The following is a 16,219-nucleotide window of genomic DNA, read 5'->3' on the forward strand; positions in this document are numbered from 1 at the left end:
AGACATCAAGTAACCTGGCAAGGTCACATGCAAACTAAGTAATATACACTGGCTGGCAGTCCAATCCAGGTTCCTGGACCCCAAAGCTCTTGATCTGAATTTTCTCCCCTGCTGTCTCTCCTGAGACAGGTTCCTCCATAACAAAATAAATTCTATGACTGCATTTGCTTTTTATGTAAAAGCAGATTATATTTTATTAATAAACATAAACTCGCTCTTTTGAAATGCATGGCTTTTCTTATATCCTAGGCAATGTGATCTCTCCTGGTTTGCATGCACTGAGTAATAGGGAAGTCTTTAGCTACATGAGTTTACCTTTCAACATGGAAAAAAAATCAATTTTACAAATTAATCATTCAGCTGAATAGGAGTATTTTTTCCATGTAGGCAATTACTAAAAATTATATGAAATGCGGCTTTAAAAATAAGATTAACCACATTTTCCAACTGTTGAGATGCTTTAAAAATACTGAATGTCAAACAGGAGTGTAAAGGAGTTAAGGAAATGGCTAGATTAATTACTATGAAAGTAGCTATATTTGGCACAGCCAAGCTGAGACTTTCAAATACATACTAGACAACCATGTCTATAAATGAAAAGGAAATTTGCAATGACACATGGCCAAAGCAAGGAGGGAATTGTTGCAAATATCACCATAGGTACAGTCTACCCTCAGGGAAAGGTCTACCCTCAACTTTGGTGTGTAAATGGATATGAACTGAAATTCCGACTTCCATGTTGACTAACAATGAACTAAGACAGGCAGGTTTAGGGTTTGCACAAGGAGGAAATATCTATTGCTATGACAGCTGCAGAAGACAGTGTGTTTCCTGCGTTAGACAGGTTTTAAGAAGGGGTCTAACGGTCAACTGCAGAGGATGGTAAAGGCTATTAAAAATTAGATGGGACAGATCAGAGAGCTATTCTAGCTGTCACTGGCACTCTTTCCAAATGGGGCTGTATGTGGGACTAGATATCTTCATTCATGAATTCATAGCTCTTCCAAAGTAACCTAGAAATAAGTCCATCCAACTCAGCGCCTCAAAAAACTTGCTGCAATTCTTCACAGCCAAGTGAGAGATTCTTCTTTTTTTTTTTTTTAGATGAAACAGACATATGTCCATTCCCTTTTTTGTAAGATTTCATATGTAATAGCTACAGTAAAAATTTAATTGACAATACCTAGTTCACAATCTTTATTTTTCTTAAACCTATAAATTCATTATTTTTCAATTCACCTATCTCCTAATTTAAAAGCCAGACAGAAACAATGGAAGAGGGAAATACTTTGATTTTTCTAAAGAACTGGTGTGACTTTTTATTTTGATGGACTGTAACAATTCTCTAGACCATTTTGTTTCAGTCACCAGGAAGCTCAAAACCAAATATAGAGTACAGAAATGACAAGTGACAAAGAGCTGAAAATGTATCTGCTAGCTCCTACGCTTCGTCTTATTTCGGTACTTTAAGCAAATTTTTAGTGATTCTGATTTAAAATTTTACACTTACAGATTATGTGACCATGTAATTAACTGTCCCACACTGGACATTTTGAGAATGAAAAGGGGAGCTATTATTGACTTCTCCCAGACAACAGATGCAAAGTAGGATTGCCCTTGCAAACCAGAATTTATGCTCAGCTCTTCTATTGGGGGTGGAGGGAGAATGTAAAAAAATGAGGCAAATATAATAAAGCATTTAAAGACAGAATATTAGGGTCCCATCCTCATGAGGGCAACATTTTAACACTGTATACCATGGATACTGCAAAGCAAGCACATGGCTTTTACAGCTTGCTCATCCTGTACAACATACTTGCACGTGCAAGGCAAGGCTACATCTCTTTTTAAGCTTTTGTGCTATCAAGGAAAAAAAGCCTAAAAATATAAAAAAGCCTAAAAATATAAAAAAGCCTAAAAATATATTTATTATAAAAATATAATAAAGCCTAAATATATAATAATGGATGCTAAATAAATACATTCTTGAATCTCATGAACCACTGTGAAAAGATAAAAGTAATCCAGTGTTCTCAACGAAGACATACCTTGGACTGTAAAAATGAATTTATACATCATATGTGTATTTTGCATTGATCTCAAACTGAAAAGAGGCATGTTGTCAACGAGGGGGGCTATTCCCTGCAAGCTCCTTGAAAATCATGGCAGCAACCACTCCTGCATTCTACATAATGAACCATCTGCTCTGCAAATTTTCTCTGAATAAGTTTTCAGGCTGAGATTTGATCTGATTTCCCCTTGTCTAAGTCCTTTTCTCCGGTCACCTCTGTTTCAGAGGCAGTCTCTTCCTCTGTTCACAGGGACATCCCGAAGTGCAAGCAACTCAGAGGAGTTTTAATGAAGTGATGTCAGTGGTGTTACTCAGCTCGGTGGACTGTATTATCTTAAAACCTTCCACAGCAAACAGCAGACAAGGATCGCTAATTGAGGTCTTTAATGAGTGATTCCTAACTTCTGAATGTGAGGATCTCTGCTTCACTTTGAAGCCGGAGATCCCTTCCTGCTGAGTTCTTTACACTGGGTGATTTTCTTTGTCTGGCCCATTCCAATTATGGAGTGATTTATCTCTCTCCACTTTTCCCATCACTTCTAGAATTGCTCTAAGACTTAAAGGAAAAAAAAAAGGAAGTAAGGAGGCGAGAAGGAAAAGTCAAACTCTTTTCTGAAAGGAATATCCTTGAGTCAAATTTGAAAAATGTCTACTCTTTGCAACACCCATATCCTCACAATAAGAGCTAACAGGAATAATAACAATTTGACTCACTGTAACAAACGCATGATTTTTAATTTAAAAAAAATCTTCATGGTCTTAGCTTAACATATTTTAGCAATACAAACAGATATAGGATTGATTTTAAAAAGCAAGTTGTGGAACACTACATACAGTATGATCCTTATTTTATACAATATATACTCTGCCTATAATCTTTTCAAAAGTCTGAAATGATAAATATTAAATTGCTTTTCATTGATTATTTATTTCTTGTGTGAAACAGGCAAAGGGGAGGGTAATGTTAACAAATTTTTTCATTTAGTTTTGTGTTAGACTTGTTTGAAAGCATAAACTATATGTATACTTTTATTTAAAAATCCTGATACAAGACATAGACTTTACAGGAAATCTAATCTTTATTAGTTTATAGTCATAGGCAGTGTTAATTTTACAGAGCAGTCTATGCAATGTAGCAATTTAGTTGTCTCCAATAGAGACTAGTATTATGGGCACTTGAAATAAATGTTGGCCTGTGAACAAAAACAAGTTAAATTGATCATTATTGATGATTTGTACTGCAGAGTATTTATTTAGCATGGGACTTGCAACCCCTTACGTTTCAATGATCAATTATGTCCTCTCTGGTTCACACAGTTCAAATTATGCCTATAAAACATGTAGAAGCTATGTGAACAGTAGGCCCTTAACTTAACTCTAAAGAGTTAGCTGTGAGTAAACACCTTGCACTTGGCCTCCACTGCTCTGCAATACAACCCTACTGCGTTGCATTAGCCTCCCTGGTTACTTTATCTGCTGCCTTCTCACTACAATTGAGGCTGCTATCCTTAATGTAGGCAGTCAAAAAATAAATGATTCCTGTGCCTTCCTGGTGGTGCAGCAGGTTAAACGCAGCGCTGTGAAGCTGTCCGCAGCCTCTGCAGTGCAGGTTTGATTCCCAGCCAGCCAGGGAGATAGCCACATGATGCAGCAGACCTCTCCTGTCTCTCCTGCTGCTCTCCTCAGCAGTGCTTTTGGTCCGTTTGCATGTTCTGCTCCCCGCTCTGTCTCTATTGAATCTTCTCACCCTCCTGCGCCTCTGGCCTGTACCCTAGCTCTTGTATAAATAAATTTAAAAAATCTTAAAAAAAACAAAATAAATTAATCCTGCTGGGTGAAATCATCTTAAAAGCAGATGCTCCTAAAAATGGTTGTTGGTTTATATCTAAAAACATTCCCTATTCTGTGAAGATTTCTTGGGCACCCCATTCTAAATGGGTTCTATGATAAAAACATCATGTATTATTTTCTACTCCTTTAGACCTTATACATCTTAGTGCCATACAACATTGGATGTCATTCCTCACAATGACATAGCAATTTTTTTTACCCATTTATAAATAGCCTCCCTAACAACATGCCTATTGTGATGGGTGCTGGGGAAAAAAATCCATCAGTTTCATTTGATCATGTAAGTTGGAGGCCAGTAGAGATAGCCATGGCCACATAATGAGAATTACCCTGAAAAGTAGGACATTGCAAATCTGCAAACTGTCAGGTGTTGGGATAGGGTCTTTAGGTGTCTCATATGAAAAACAACTAGAATAATTAAAAAATAATACCTGATCTGGGGTTCCAGGCTTCTTGGGATCTGCACATGCAGCTTGGTGGGGCTTGGGGTGGGAGGGAGGGTCTGTGAACCATTTTCAGCACTTCAGTAGCTAACTAGAAAGCATACATTTATCTACAAACTGGATGGAAATGTCTCATTTCTTTGCTTTCTTGTGAAAATCTGTTCAGTTGATTAACACGCTATTTCAAGGTCTGGGGAACAGTGACATATGTCTATCAAAGTAAGGTGTCAGACTAACAACACAAAACCATCAACTGTTTGCTAGACAAAAGTTCTTATGGCAGAAAAATAACATGAAAGAAAGGTGCCTAGGGGCAGAGTCTGAGCACCAATGGCCTGAGAGCCCCCAAAGTCCACGCACTAACTTGGAAAGAAGTCTTCATCTGCCTCCATGATTCCCTATAGGGTGTTTTGCTCCTGCTATCCCAGTGATAACAGCCATGAGTTCTAGGACTTACTCCGGTCTGTTGCATTCTCGAACAGCTGTTTTGATGCCCCCTCCACACGTTCTTGAGCATGTTCCAAAATGACTCCAACTTCCCCAGGATCCATCAGTCACGGGGACCTCCATCTCTTTGGGAACACAAAATCCAAACTTGCAGTGCTGTATTTAATAAGGGGAACAGTGAGGGAGAGCTCGGAGCTTGAGACATTGCAGGACCCGCTGTCCTTTCAAATATACCATCCTTTCATTTTTTTCCACATGCTGCTTTGAAATGCTACAATTTTATCATCTATATGAATGGAAACTCTAGGGATTTTAGTCTCATACTTACTGACTTCAGCTCTCTCTTCCTTTACAACCTGCTTGAGCACAACTGGCCACTGAGTGGTTGGCTCCAGGCTGTCAGGTAACGCCAATGGCCAGCATCGAAGGCTCAATTAATCTACTTGGAAAAATGAGTGGAAATGGGCAGACATTGTAGGCTGCAGACAGACCTACAATGAGTTACTGGATTGCATAGTAAATCTGCATTAACAAGGTCTAAAAACATTGCCAGCCTGGCAAACTATAATGCTTTATTGCTCCCCACGAGTTTGCAAACCCAATTTTAATGAAATGGGGAGTGGGGGGGAGCTAGTTACCTGATTCCTATAAACTCACTTCACCAAAGCACACAGGATGAGACTAACCCAGAATGCACACATTTCAGCGAGTCCTAAACTTTATTGCTTTTTTGTTACTAATGGTTTCAGATTCCCCAGCCTAGAGCAGGAAGATGGCCATGATGTTTAAAACAAAACAAGACAAAATAAAACTCCCCAGCAGGACAAGGGGGTCAAGAAACCCATTTCAACCCTCTGCCATTGTTGGGGTGTGAGGCCCTGACACGGAGCCGAGGTCACTGAGCAGGGGACAAAGGAAGAGAGGCAGCAGTGGCGGCAGGAGGGTGACGTCCTGCGGCTCCCTCAGATCTCTGAAGCAGAGCTGGTTGCGGCTGCCTTGATTTATCCACAGGGAGGAGGAGGCAGGCAGGGAAGGAAAAAGCCATGAAGGCCAGGGGGTAGGGAGTGTGCAGAGAAAGTGCACAAATATCAGGCAGGTGAAGGTCTCAGTCCGAATGACTGAAGGTCTCAGTCCAGGAAAGGCTTGCTTAACAATTATTCAAAGAGTGCAATTAAGCTCTCTCTATTTGCTGCCTTCTCCCTTGTAATTATGCCATTAGAGTATCTGAAGACGGGTCTCTTTCCCTGGGCTGTTTGGCTGAGGTTTAAAAGGTTCTGCTTCCAAAGGATCCTGGGTAACTTCATACCCATGAAATGTGGGCTGGGGCAGAGGTGACCACATCACTCCCTGAAATCATTTTATATTTGTCTTTACAGCAGTCTCAAGCATTTCTTGGAACATATACACATAAAAATAATTGAACAGAGAGGCAGCTTATTCTAGAATACCACTGTCCAATAAGAATACAATGTGAGCCACATATACATTTGAAAAAAATTTAGCCACATTTAAAAAAGTGAAAAGAAAATGGAATTTTAATGTCTTTTATTTCACTCAAAACATCTCATTTTGGGCTTCCCTGGTGGCGCAGGGGTTAAAGTCTCAGTGCTATCAAGCTATCTTGACCCCTGTAACATGAGTTCGATCCCTGGCTGGGGAGCTGACCCACATGGCACAGCAGACCTCTCCTGTAGCGCCTGTCTCCTGTCACAGTGTATTTCAGTTTATCTGCCTGTTCTGCTCCCCAGTGTGTCTCTGGTGACTCCTCTTACCACCCCCGCCCCCCACATCTCTGGCCTGCACACCAGTTCTTGTGTGCATAAATAAATCTTTTTAAAAAATCTCATTTTTTCCATAATCAATATAAAATTTTAAATAAGTTTTTTAACAATATTTATTCATACTAAGTCTTCAAACACCTGCTCTGTCTACTAAAATTTAAGACAAAGTCAAGAGTAATGAGATAATGTGATGAAGCTGAGACTCCATATTATCCACCCAATATCTGTGCTCTCCTTCATCCTTGGTAACAGAATCTATATTTTCCCAGACGCCTGTACGAATAGGTGTGGTCAAAGAGATGTCAAAGAACTCATTGAGTGTGATTCCCGGGAAGATCCTTTTGACCCTCTCTCTGTTCCTTATTCTTTGGTTTCATTTTGCCTGGAACTCCATCTTGATAGGTACAGCAATAGCAGCCACTTTGTGACCTTGTGGATGAAGGTCATAGGCCAGCAGCCCTGGCCTATGATGATTTAATGGAGGTGTCATAACAGCTTCATAACATGCCTACTTCTGTACTATTTTTTTGTGTCAGAAAAAAATCAATTTGCTTACACTATTATAATTGGGTCTGACCTGAACAAAATTCCTAATTAATATACAATTGAAATTATAGCTAATGCTGATATTCAACTCTCAAATCTTGCTGTCAGAAACATAAATTGTACAAAATAAAGAGAAAATTCCTGTTTTTCTATGCTTCTAAGTAAAAAATGGTCTGCAAATTAAGTATTCCTTACTGATATGGCCATAGACAAATATTCAAAGGACAGGAAGAATCTTAGAAGAACAGCTTAAGTACTTAAGGTGACAGTGGCTATAAATAGGGCTATTTGGCAAATACATACCAAAATAATCTATTTACCAGGCAAATTCAATAAATAATGATTACATATAGGAATATGTAAGCATTAAGTACTTAACTTACAGAGCTTGAGCCAAAATATAGTTGGCCTTTCCTAAATGTTCAAAACCATTTAAAAGATATTTTATATAACGGCATCTTTTCAAAAGTGGTTGGCACTTTGTCAATTTGTTGATGTCAATTTGTCACAAGAAGTCTTAAAACAAAAAAGTTTCAAACCTCAGGCTCAGAAACAGAGTTCAAATGAAAATGCTAATGAATTTAACAAGAGAATGGAGAAAACAGAGACATTAGAGAGTCATTCATCAAAATAACATTGTGTTAGCTTCCCAGACAGATTACTGCAGAGGGAACAGAATAGAAAGAAGAAAAAGGGGGAAAAAATTCACCTATCACCAAAGGGACTCACAATTTGCTAGAGAAAAGACATACAGTTTTACTACCAATCCTATGAAAACAAAACAAAATGAAAAAACACAAAGACTTTCTATGCCAACATATCCGTCTTTGGCATTTGTAAAGCACATAAATACTCTTCAAGGGAATAACACACATATACCCACATCTTTAATAAAATCTGCTAGACTTGGCCACTTTTCTAAAACACAACTAAAAATATAACGATCATTTTTTCTGCATAAGTTCTCAGAAAGTGCTCTGAGCCTGCCCTTTGGAATGCCCTGAAGTCTCTTGCTAAGTACCAGCATACACAGGAAAAATGTCTCCTGAAAGTTCCCAAATTTCCCCACACCTCAGTTATAAGATTATCTTGCAATCCCCTATCATCTGTTTCTATTATTAAAACAGAAGATTAAAAGGCTTCCCACCAAGATGGTGATACAGAAGTTTCCTTACTGTACTCCTGAGAAGATCCTCTAACAGTTAACCAGAAGATCACTATACTCAGGGAGTCCTGTGGCTTGGGGCAAAAACTAGAATACCCCATGGACATCAGAAACTAACTAACATAGCCATGGGAAGAAGAGACTGAGAAGAGAGAAATGTCTCGTTGAATAGGAGGTTGGTGGAGAAAAACAGCTAGAGGCTGTTGTCCAGGATAGGCGATACAGACAAAGGGCTGCCACTCATCCAGGAGTTGTGGAGAAGGGAGAGCTAAATGATGTAGAGACATCATTTATCTAGGGCAAACATGTCCAGAGGAGCTGAAGGTGTTCCACACAGGTCAGATACCAGTAAAAGGATTAGAAACTGTATTATGGACTGCATTCCTGCTCCCCTTCCCCTTGCAACCAGTACTAACATTGTGATACTGACAGTGCACAGATTCTCAGATCTGGAACCCAAGAGAGAAGAGATATAGAAGGTGCTATAAACACAAACCAGGGATACCAAACCCCCAGCACATTCTCGCCATCACTGGACCCCTCTAGGCCCCTCCTCCATCCTGCTGAGTCAGCAGCTGCAAAAAAAATGGGTCTCATGACTAAGGAATCCAGGAAAGATTTAAAAAAAATATGTCAATTCAAAGAAATGAAAGTGAAATCCACCAGGAGAGAAATATTAGAAATTAGAGAAAAAATAGATAAAACAAATCAAAACGGTAATTCAAAAGATGAAACCAAAAACTGGTTCCTTGAAAAGATAAAATAGATAAACCTCTAGATAAGCTCACTATGAAAAAAAGAAAAATCTAACAAATAGAATCAGAAATGAAAGAGAATAGACACCTCGGAAATACAGGGACTCATAAGAGATTACTATGAACATATTTATGCCCATAAATTCGATAACCTGGATGAAATGGACAAAGTTTTAGACACAAACAACCTTCCAAGACTGAATCAGGAAGAAACAGAAAACCCAAACAGACCAATTATAAGAAAGGAAATTGAAACAATAAGCAAAAGTCTTCCAAGAAAACAGAAGCCTAGAACAAGATAATTCCATTAGTGAGCCCTACACCAAACATTCAAAGAGAGATAATCTAATAACAACTGTCTTCTCAAACTTTCAAAAAAATTGAGGAAGAGGTTAGACTTTTAAACACATTTTATGAGGCCAACATCACTCTGATACCAAAAACAGAGGACATCACAAAAAAGAAACTACAGATCAATATCCCTGATAAACATAAATACAAAAATCCTCAATAATTTCTTAGCAAACTGAATTCAGCAATATAGTAATATAATCCTATATTACAACCAATGGAATTTATTCCAGGGACCCAAGAATGGCTCAATATTGAAAAATCAATGATTATAATCCATAGCATTAATAGAAGGAAAGAATAAACTAGGAATGAAAAAAACTGAAAAAAAAAAAATCCCATTTACAATCTCACCAAAAGAAATTAAATACCTTGGAGGTATTTAACAAAAGAGAAGAATGACTTATACTATGAAAACTATAAGACATTGTTAAAAAATAAAAAAAATAATATAAAAAGTGGGAAGTTAATCCCTGCTTGTTGTTTAGAAGAATTAACACTACTAAAATGGCCATCTTACCCAAAGTAATATACAGATTCAATAAAATCACTATCAGCATTTCATTGGCCTTCTTCAAAGAAATAGATCAGAAATTATTGAAGTTTATCTAGAACGAGAATAGACCCTGAATAGCCAATGCAATTCTGACAAAACGGAAGAATGGAGGTATCACATTCCTAGACTTTAAACTAAATGAAAAAGTATAGTAATCAAAACATATGACATTGCACTAAAAATGGACACTAGACCAATGGCATAAAATTGAGAGCCCAGAAATAAATTCACTGTTATAGAGACAGTAAAACTATGACAAGGGAGCCAAGAATATACAATGGAGAAATGAAAAGTCTCTTCAATAAATGGAGTTGGGAAAATTGGCCAGCCGCATGCAAAAGAATGAAACTAGACCACTATCTCACATAATATACAAAAACTAACCCAAAGTTGAATTAGGAATTTAGATGTAAGATGTGAAACCAGAAAATTTAGGCAAAGCATTCTGTGACACCAGCTTTAGAAATGTCTTTGGAGACTTGACTCCAATGGCAAGGAAAATAAAAAAAAACAAATGTGACTACATCAAACTAAAAAGCTTCTGCACAGTTATGGAAACTATCATTACAATGAAAAGATACCCTACAGAGTGGGAGATGATATTTGCACATCACATATCTGACAAGGAGCTAACACCCAAAATTTTCAAAGAACTCAAAAATTCAAGAAAACAAATAATTCAATCCAATAATGGGCAGAAGAGCTAAATAGACACTACTTTAAAGAAGACATAATAGGCAAATGAAGAAGTTCCCATTATCATTTATCAAAAAGGAAATGTAAATCAAAACCATGATGAGATACCACCTCACACCAGTAAGAATGGCCCATATCAAAAAGACTAGAAACAAGTGTTGATGAGTATGTGGAAAAAAAGGAACACTTGCACACCATTGGTGGGAAGGGACACTGATTCAGGGGCTTATATTAAGTGAGATAAGTAGCTTATGTTAAGTGAGATAAGTCAGAAAGAGAAAGAACATACACTGGGTGATCTCACTCATACGTAGAATCCAAAAAAAAAAAAAAAAAAAGAGAGAGAGAGAAGAAGAAGGAGGAAAAGTACAGATGAAACTAGAGCAAAATAAACCCTAGGAATCTGACTATAAAATTGAGGCTACCAGGGCCTCCCTGGTGGCACAGGGGCTACAATCTCAGCATTATAAAGCTATTGACAGCGACTGAGGTATGAGTTCCATCCCAGGCCAGGGAGCTAACCCCCTGGCACAGCAGACCTTTCCTGTTGCACCCGCTGCTCCCCTCTGCAGTGTATTTCAGTCAGTCTGCCTGTTCTGTTCCCCACTCTGTCTCTGGTGAATCCTCTCACCACCTGCACCTCTAGCCTACACCCCAGTTCTTATATGCATAAATAAAAATAAATCTTAAGAAAAATTGAGGCTACAAGAAGGGAAGCATAGAGGGTAGGGAGCAAAGGGGGTCCAGTGGGCTATGGTGGGGGATTATGGGTGCTTTAGTGATGAGTGTAATATGCTAACACATCAGAAGAAAAGTGAACTTACACTCCTAAGTCATACAAAGCGCTGTAAAACCTATATTACCTCAATTAAAAAAAAACTGAATTAAAAAACAAAATGAAATCTTCCCCAGAAGATTAGAAGAAGATATGATAGTCATTTTCCAAGTTACTGCATTTTCTGATTGATTAGGGTACTGTACTATTATATGGAACTTGGTCACCTGTTCATGATTATTTTCCTAAACAAAATTCACTTCATCATTTATTGAGAATTCATCTTGATTGTGTTTTTTACTATAACAAGGTGTCATAAATACATACAGTGAGCGTGTGCATCAGAACCACAATACAATACCTGTGATTTTGCTGTAATCAAGTATTCAATTTAAGTAAAATAGTTGGCTGGCCCGAACTCAAGCCAACCAACCAAGTTGTCAAGTAGGTATCATGTATATTATGACCTCTCTTTAACTGGTAGCTGCCATCTTGGTCACTGTGTTTGGAAGAGCACTAAGGCCACATATAATTTTGTAATAATTAGTAAATTCATAATGCCTGCCATGGAAACCTCAGAACCATTTTCACACTCAAGCCTATGATGCTCTGACCATCAACACATCAAGTTAAATGTCACCCAAAAAGTGAATTCACTTTTCAGCAAAGATTTATTTCTTTGTAAGGTAATGAAAGGTCCAGAAGTTGTTGTGCCTTTTTCTGTATATTATTTTTGTTAGGTTGTTTTTGGAAAAGGCTGTAGTCTCAATGGCTGAGGTTTTAGTCATCAAGAAGTGAGAACATGAGCAGACTTAGTCACCAAGTTAAGTATAAAATTGTTTTTATTATAATCTTTTATTCTGTATCAGACTATATATTTTTTAAAATTCCTCTAATAGTCTCTAGCTCATATAACTTTATAACCACCCTGAGAAATGAAAAAAGAAACCCCTAGTCCTATTTGACCACTGAAAACTGAAAGAGTTCAGTGAGCTTGTGTTTTGGCCACTCTGGTAGACCTTACACTCCTTAAGACAAAAGCAAAGCAGGGACTTAGGGTAGAGTTGGGAGGGGAAGGGGGATTCTGCCCCTGATAAGTGAGTCACTTTTTTCTGCTCCCTATCTATAAAATCAGAGAAGGGAGAGTCAAGTTCCCTCACCACTAGGGACCTCTTCCACAGAAACATCCTGGCTGATACTGATTCTACAAAGGTGAATGGAGGAAAAGGACGTAAGATGAGAAAATCAAAAACAAGTACAGTGGAGAAGCAAGAGAGAAAACAGGAAAAATTATATGTAAGGATGACAAGAGACTCAGAATACAGTTCAAGCGAGGGAATGCCATTTTCCATATGGATTTAAAAAAATCAGGGTTTATATCTAAAACTATCTTGGAATCAATTATTTGATGGTGAGCATGATGATGACATCACCATCATGCTACACTACCTTTTTAGATGGACAAAAGGTACAGAGGATGAAGTAACTATTTATAGGTGTGGGGGACATTGTTATCATTGGGCAGAACAGTAGCAGACTTTGGTTTTTTTAAATTTTTTATTTTTGCATAGAAGAACTGGGGTGTGGGCCAGAGGTGTGGGGGTAAGAGAATTTGCCAGAGACAGAGTAGGGAGCAGAATTGTGGATTTACTGAAATATACTGCTGAGGGGATCAGCAGGTGAGACAGGAGAGGTCTGCTGGGCCATAGGTGGGTTAGCTCCCTGGCTGGTATCGCACTCAGGCCGTAGCTGTGATAGTGGTGAGACTTAACCCCTAGGCCACCAGGGAGGCCCAGCAGACTTTGATTATTAACAAATAAGTGGGAACCATTATAACCAGCTCAGTATTTACATTTGGACTTATGTCTGGTGACATAAACAGCTCCTTAAAGGGACCAACACAGTTTGCAAAGCCATGGTATCCCAGAAGTGAATACGCTAATTTTACTACATTTCTATTTTTCCTGATTTTTAGATGACCCATCAACTTAAAATAGGCTTTACTGCCACAAGAGAGACACTAAGAGAGAGAAATGAAACACACCTTACCTTAAATATATCTATACATCGAAATGCAGGTTGGGGTTTCAGAAATGTTAAAATGAGAAAAGTATGACTTAAAATTGAGACTGAAGTAGCAGTTATGTATCTCATGTAAGATTTCCCAATTTTCAATAGTAAAGTTGACCCTCCCGCCTCAAAAAACTACTATGCATACTAAAACATTGACTTGAATTCTAAACAGTGCTGTAACCTCATTCTGACCCCAAAGAGAAGGAAGGATGAGGGTGTTACTTGCCTTTCCTGGCTCGCACTCTGTCCCGTCCGCCCAGGGTGTGTGCTGGGTCCGGCAGCCTTTGTGTGCTCCGTCCACGTTGTTGCACCAGAGTCGTCTACACTGCATCTGCTCAAGTCAGTGATGACGTGATTAGACCATATCAATCATTTGGCCAATAACCTAGTGTAGGTTGGAAATGGATTTTCCCCTTTGGTATAGCAAATGAAAAACTAGTCCAAGGGACTCCAGCAAACAACCCATGCACATATTTCTCTGCCTGGTAGAACCTGAGGTGGTGTAAAAGGGGCCCTATAGACATATCTGGTCCTCAGCAACATCTCCCCACATTACAGATGAGGAAAGCTAGACTCATGTGACTAAGGAGCGAGCGAGCTCACTACACACCGAAAGAGTGTAATCTCAGTTCAGTTTGGAGATGAAGTGTGACTGAAGATTAAGTTATGAGTTATGTTGTGATAAGCTGTCATTTGAGTTTAGCTTGACAGCAAAATTGGTGTTTTTTTCTATCAGCTAATAAAATATCATAATCATATTATGATACTTTTGGAGAACTTTTAGAGGCTGTCAGAGGAAAGAAGATATGAAGTATTGTGAAATATTTCAGGCAGACAAAAAGCACAAACAAAACACAATGGATACCCTCATACCCACCAACCAACTATAGAATGAAGACTTTGCAGATACAGCTGAAAGTCCTGTATCTGGGACCGCATTTCTTTCCCCTTCTCCCCAGAGGCGAAATGCTGGTGCCCAGCATTTCATGATATACTGTTATATCTTGCAACTTACCATTTCATCAATATCATTGCTTTTACTACAAATGTATAAATAGCTTCCAGTAATACACAGCATTTCACCTTCAAGCAAGTAATAATATTCAGTATTTCAGGACATACTGCCATATCTTGCAACTTACTTTCACCCCGAACCCCCACTCTGTACACTATGATTTTTAGATTTATCCCAGTTGAAATGTTTAGCTCTACTTAAGGCCATACTATGAAAAGATTTTTTCTCCTGTTTATTAAAACACACCATTCTCACAGTAGAAAATTTCAGAAGGCACAGATGATTTATCTTTTAGACAGAGAAAGTCTCAAACTACCCACTCTTACCTGTAACTTTTCACACCTTTACAGATGAGAACATAGTCTACAAAATAATTACCTGCCCTGTTATCTTAAAATTTATCAGGAGCATGTTCTCATGCACAAATTTTTAATTAGCGTATACTATTTCACTAAATGAAGACTTTAATTTGCTTAACTTTCTGTTGTTTGGTATAGAGATAGCTCCTCAGGCTTGCTCTCATAAGTACATAAAAGAATAAAACCATGGCTAAATTTGACTCAAAGTTTTTAATTATTTCCCTGAAATCACTGTATTTCCAAACTTACCATGCTCTTGTAAAATCTCTCTTAGCAAAACACACACACACACACACCCCTGAAGGGATAGGATGGGGGAACCCAAAGGAGCACAATCTGCTTATCTGCAACCTTACAGCCACTGGATCCTATCACTGGCACAAATGTCCACCAGATTAGTTATCATCTCATATGATTTCAAACCCCTGGTGGTCACAGGACACAGTCTGGACAAGAAGATTTCCTAGTATAAAGGTTAACTGGACAGGTTTGCTGGCATGAAAGGAGACAAGAGAGAAGGGTTGGGCCCTAAAAACTTGTCCTCCCTGAGCTCACTTTCCTACTTGTAAAGTGATAGTGATAAAGCCCTCTCCCTTTGGGGGCATTCATGAGAATGAGCTGGGAAGTACAGATTAAGGCACCATCTAAAGCTGAGATATCTGCTTATCACCAACATTATTACTGTTATCATTAACAGCTGCTGGAGCATTCTCAACTTTTCCATGGGTAGTTTATGTTAGAGTGAGACTACAATGGAAAAGTGTAAATAAAAGGAAGACCAAAATGGATTTGTGAAGGTGGAAATAGTCCCCAACACTTACCATATATGGGCACACCTGAGAACCTGGTCCAAAAATCAATTCACATTGTTTATTCACGTTGTAGAGGAGGCCTGGCGGTTGGGGAGGCAAAGAGTAGGGTCTGGATTCAGGTTCGTTAAGCAAACACTCGCCGTAACCAGTGCTATGGAAAGCAGAAAAACACAGATGGTGAGAGCAGTAGCTGAGAGGAGACTCTGAAAGCCTCCAGATGAAAATGAAGGCCTTTTCACCATTTGAATGGTAGAGATGCTCTTGCTTTATATTTTTTTTCTTCCCTTTTCATCCAAAGTGGAGTCCAGAAGCTCAAGCTATAATTTTGGTGTACAGTTGTTTGTGGAATCATTGGCTGTGCATGCAACAAAGCCAGTTGCAAATATGTAGCTCTGACAGCATTTGTCAAACATGGAGTAAATTTTCAGTTTACTTTTTACCATCTTCTCAATAGACTGAAAACTTCTTAATGCATGGGGCCCTGTCCATCGCAACTGGTGCTTAGTAAATGTTTTTAGATACA

General features: G+C 38.5%; 1 protein-coding gene across 3 annotated transcripts in view; it reads right to left on the reverse strand.

Annotated features, from left to right (window-relative positions):
- Positions 1 to 16,219, reverse strand: part of ADAMTS9 (ADAM metallopeptidase with thrombospondin type 1 motif 9) — a 166,631-nt gene that overhangs the window by 111,464 nt on the left and 38,948 nt on the right. For all 3 annotated transcript variants that reach the window (XM_037492298.2, XM_037492290.2, XM_054695303.1), the window contains 3 exons: positions 15,706 to 15,847; positions 13,737 to 13,841; positions 4,823 to 4,968 (listed from right to left, as the gene is read on the reverse strand). In XM_037492298.2, coding sequence (XP_037348195.1) covers positions 4,823 to 4,968; positions 13,737 to 13,841; positions 15,706 to 15,847 — 393 coding nt within the window. The remainder of the gene's footprint in view (positions 1 to 4,822; positions 4,969 to 13,736; positions 13,842 to 15,705; positions 15,848 to 16,219) is intronic.

This window comes from Talpa occidentalis, unplaced genomic scaffold (assembly GCF_014898055.3).
Source record: "Talpa occidentalis isolate TD23 unplaced genomic scaffold, MPIMG_talOcc4v2.1 talOcc4.10, whole genome shotgun sequence".
Lineage (NCBI taxonomy): Eukaryota > Metazoa > Chordata > Mammalia > Eulipotyphla > Talpidae > Talpa > Talpa occidentalis.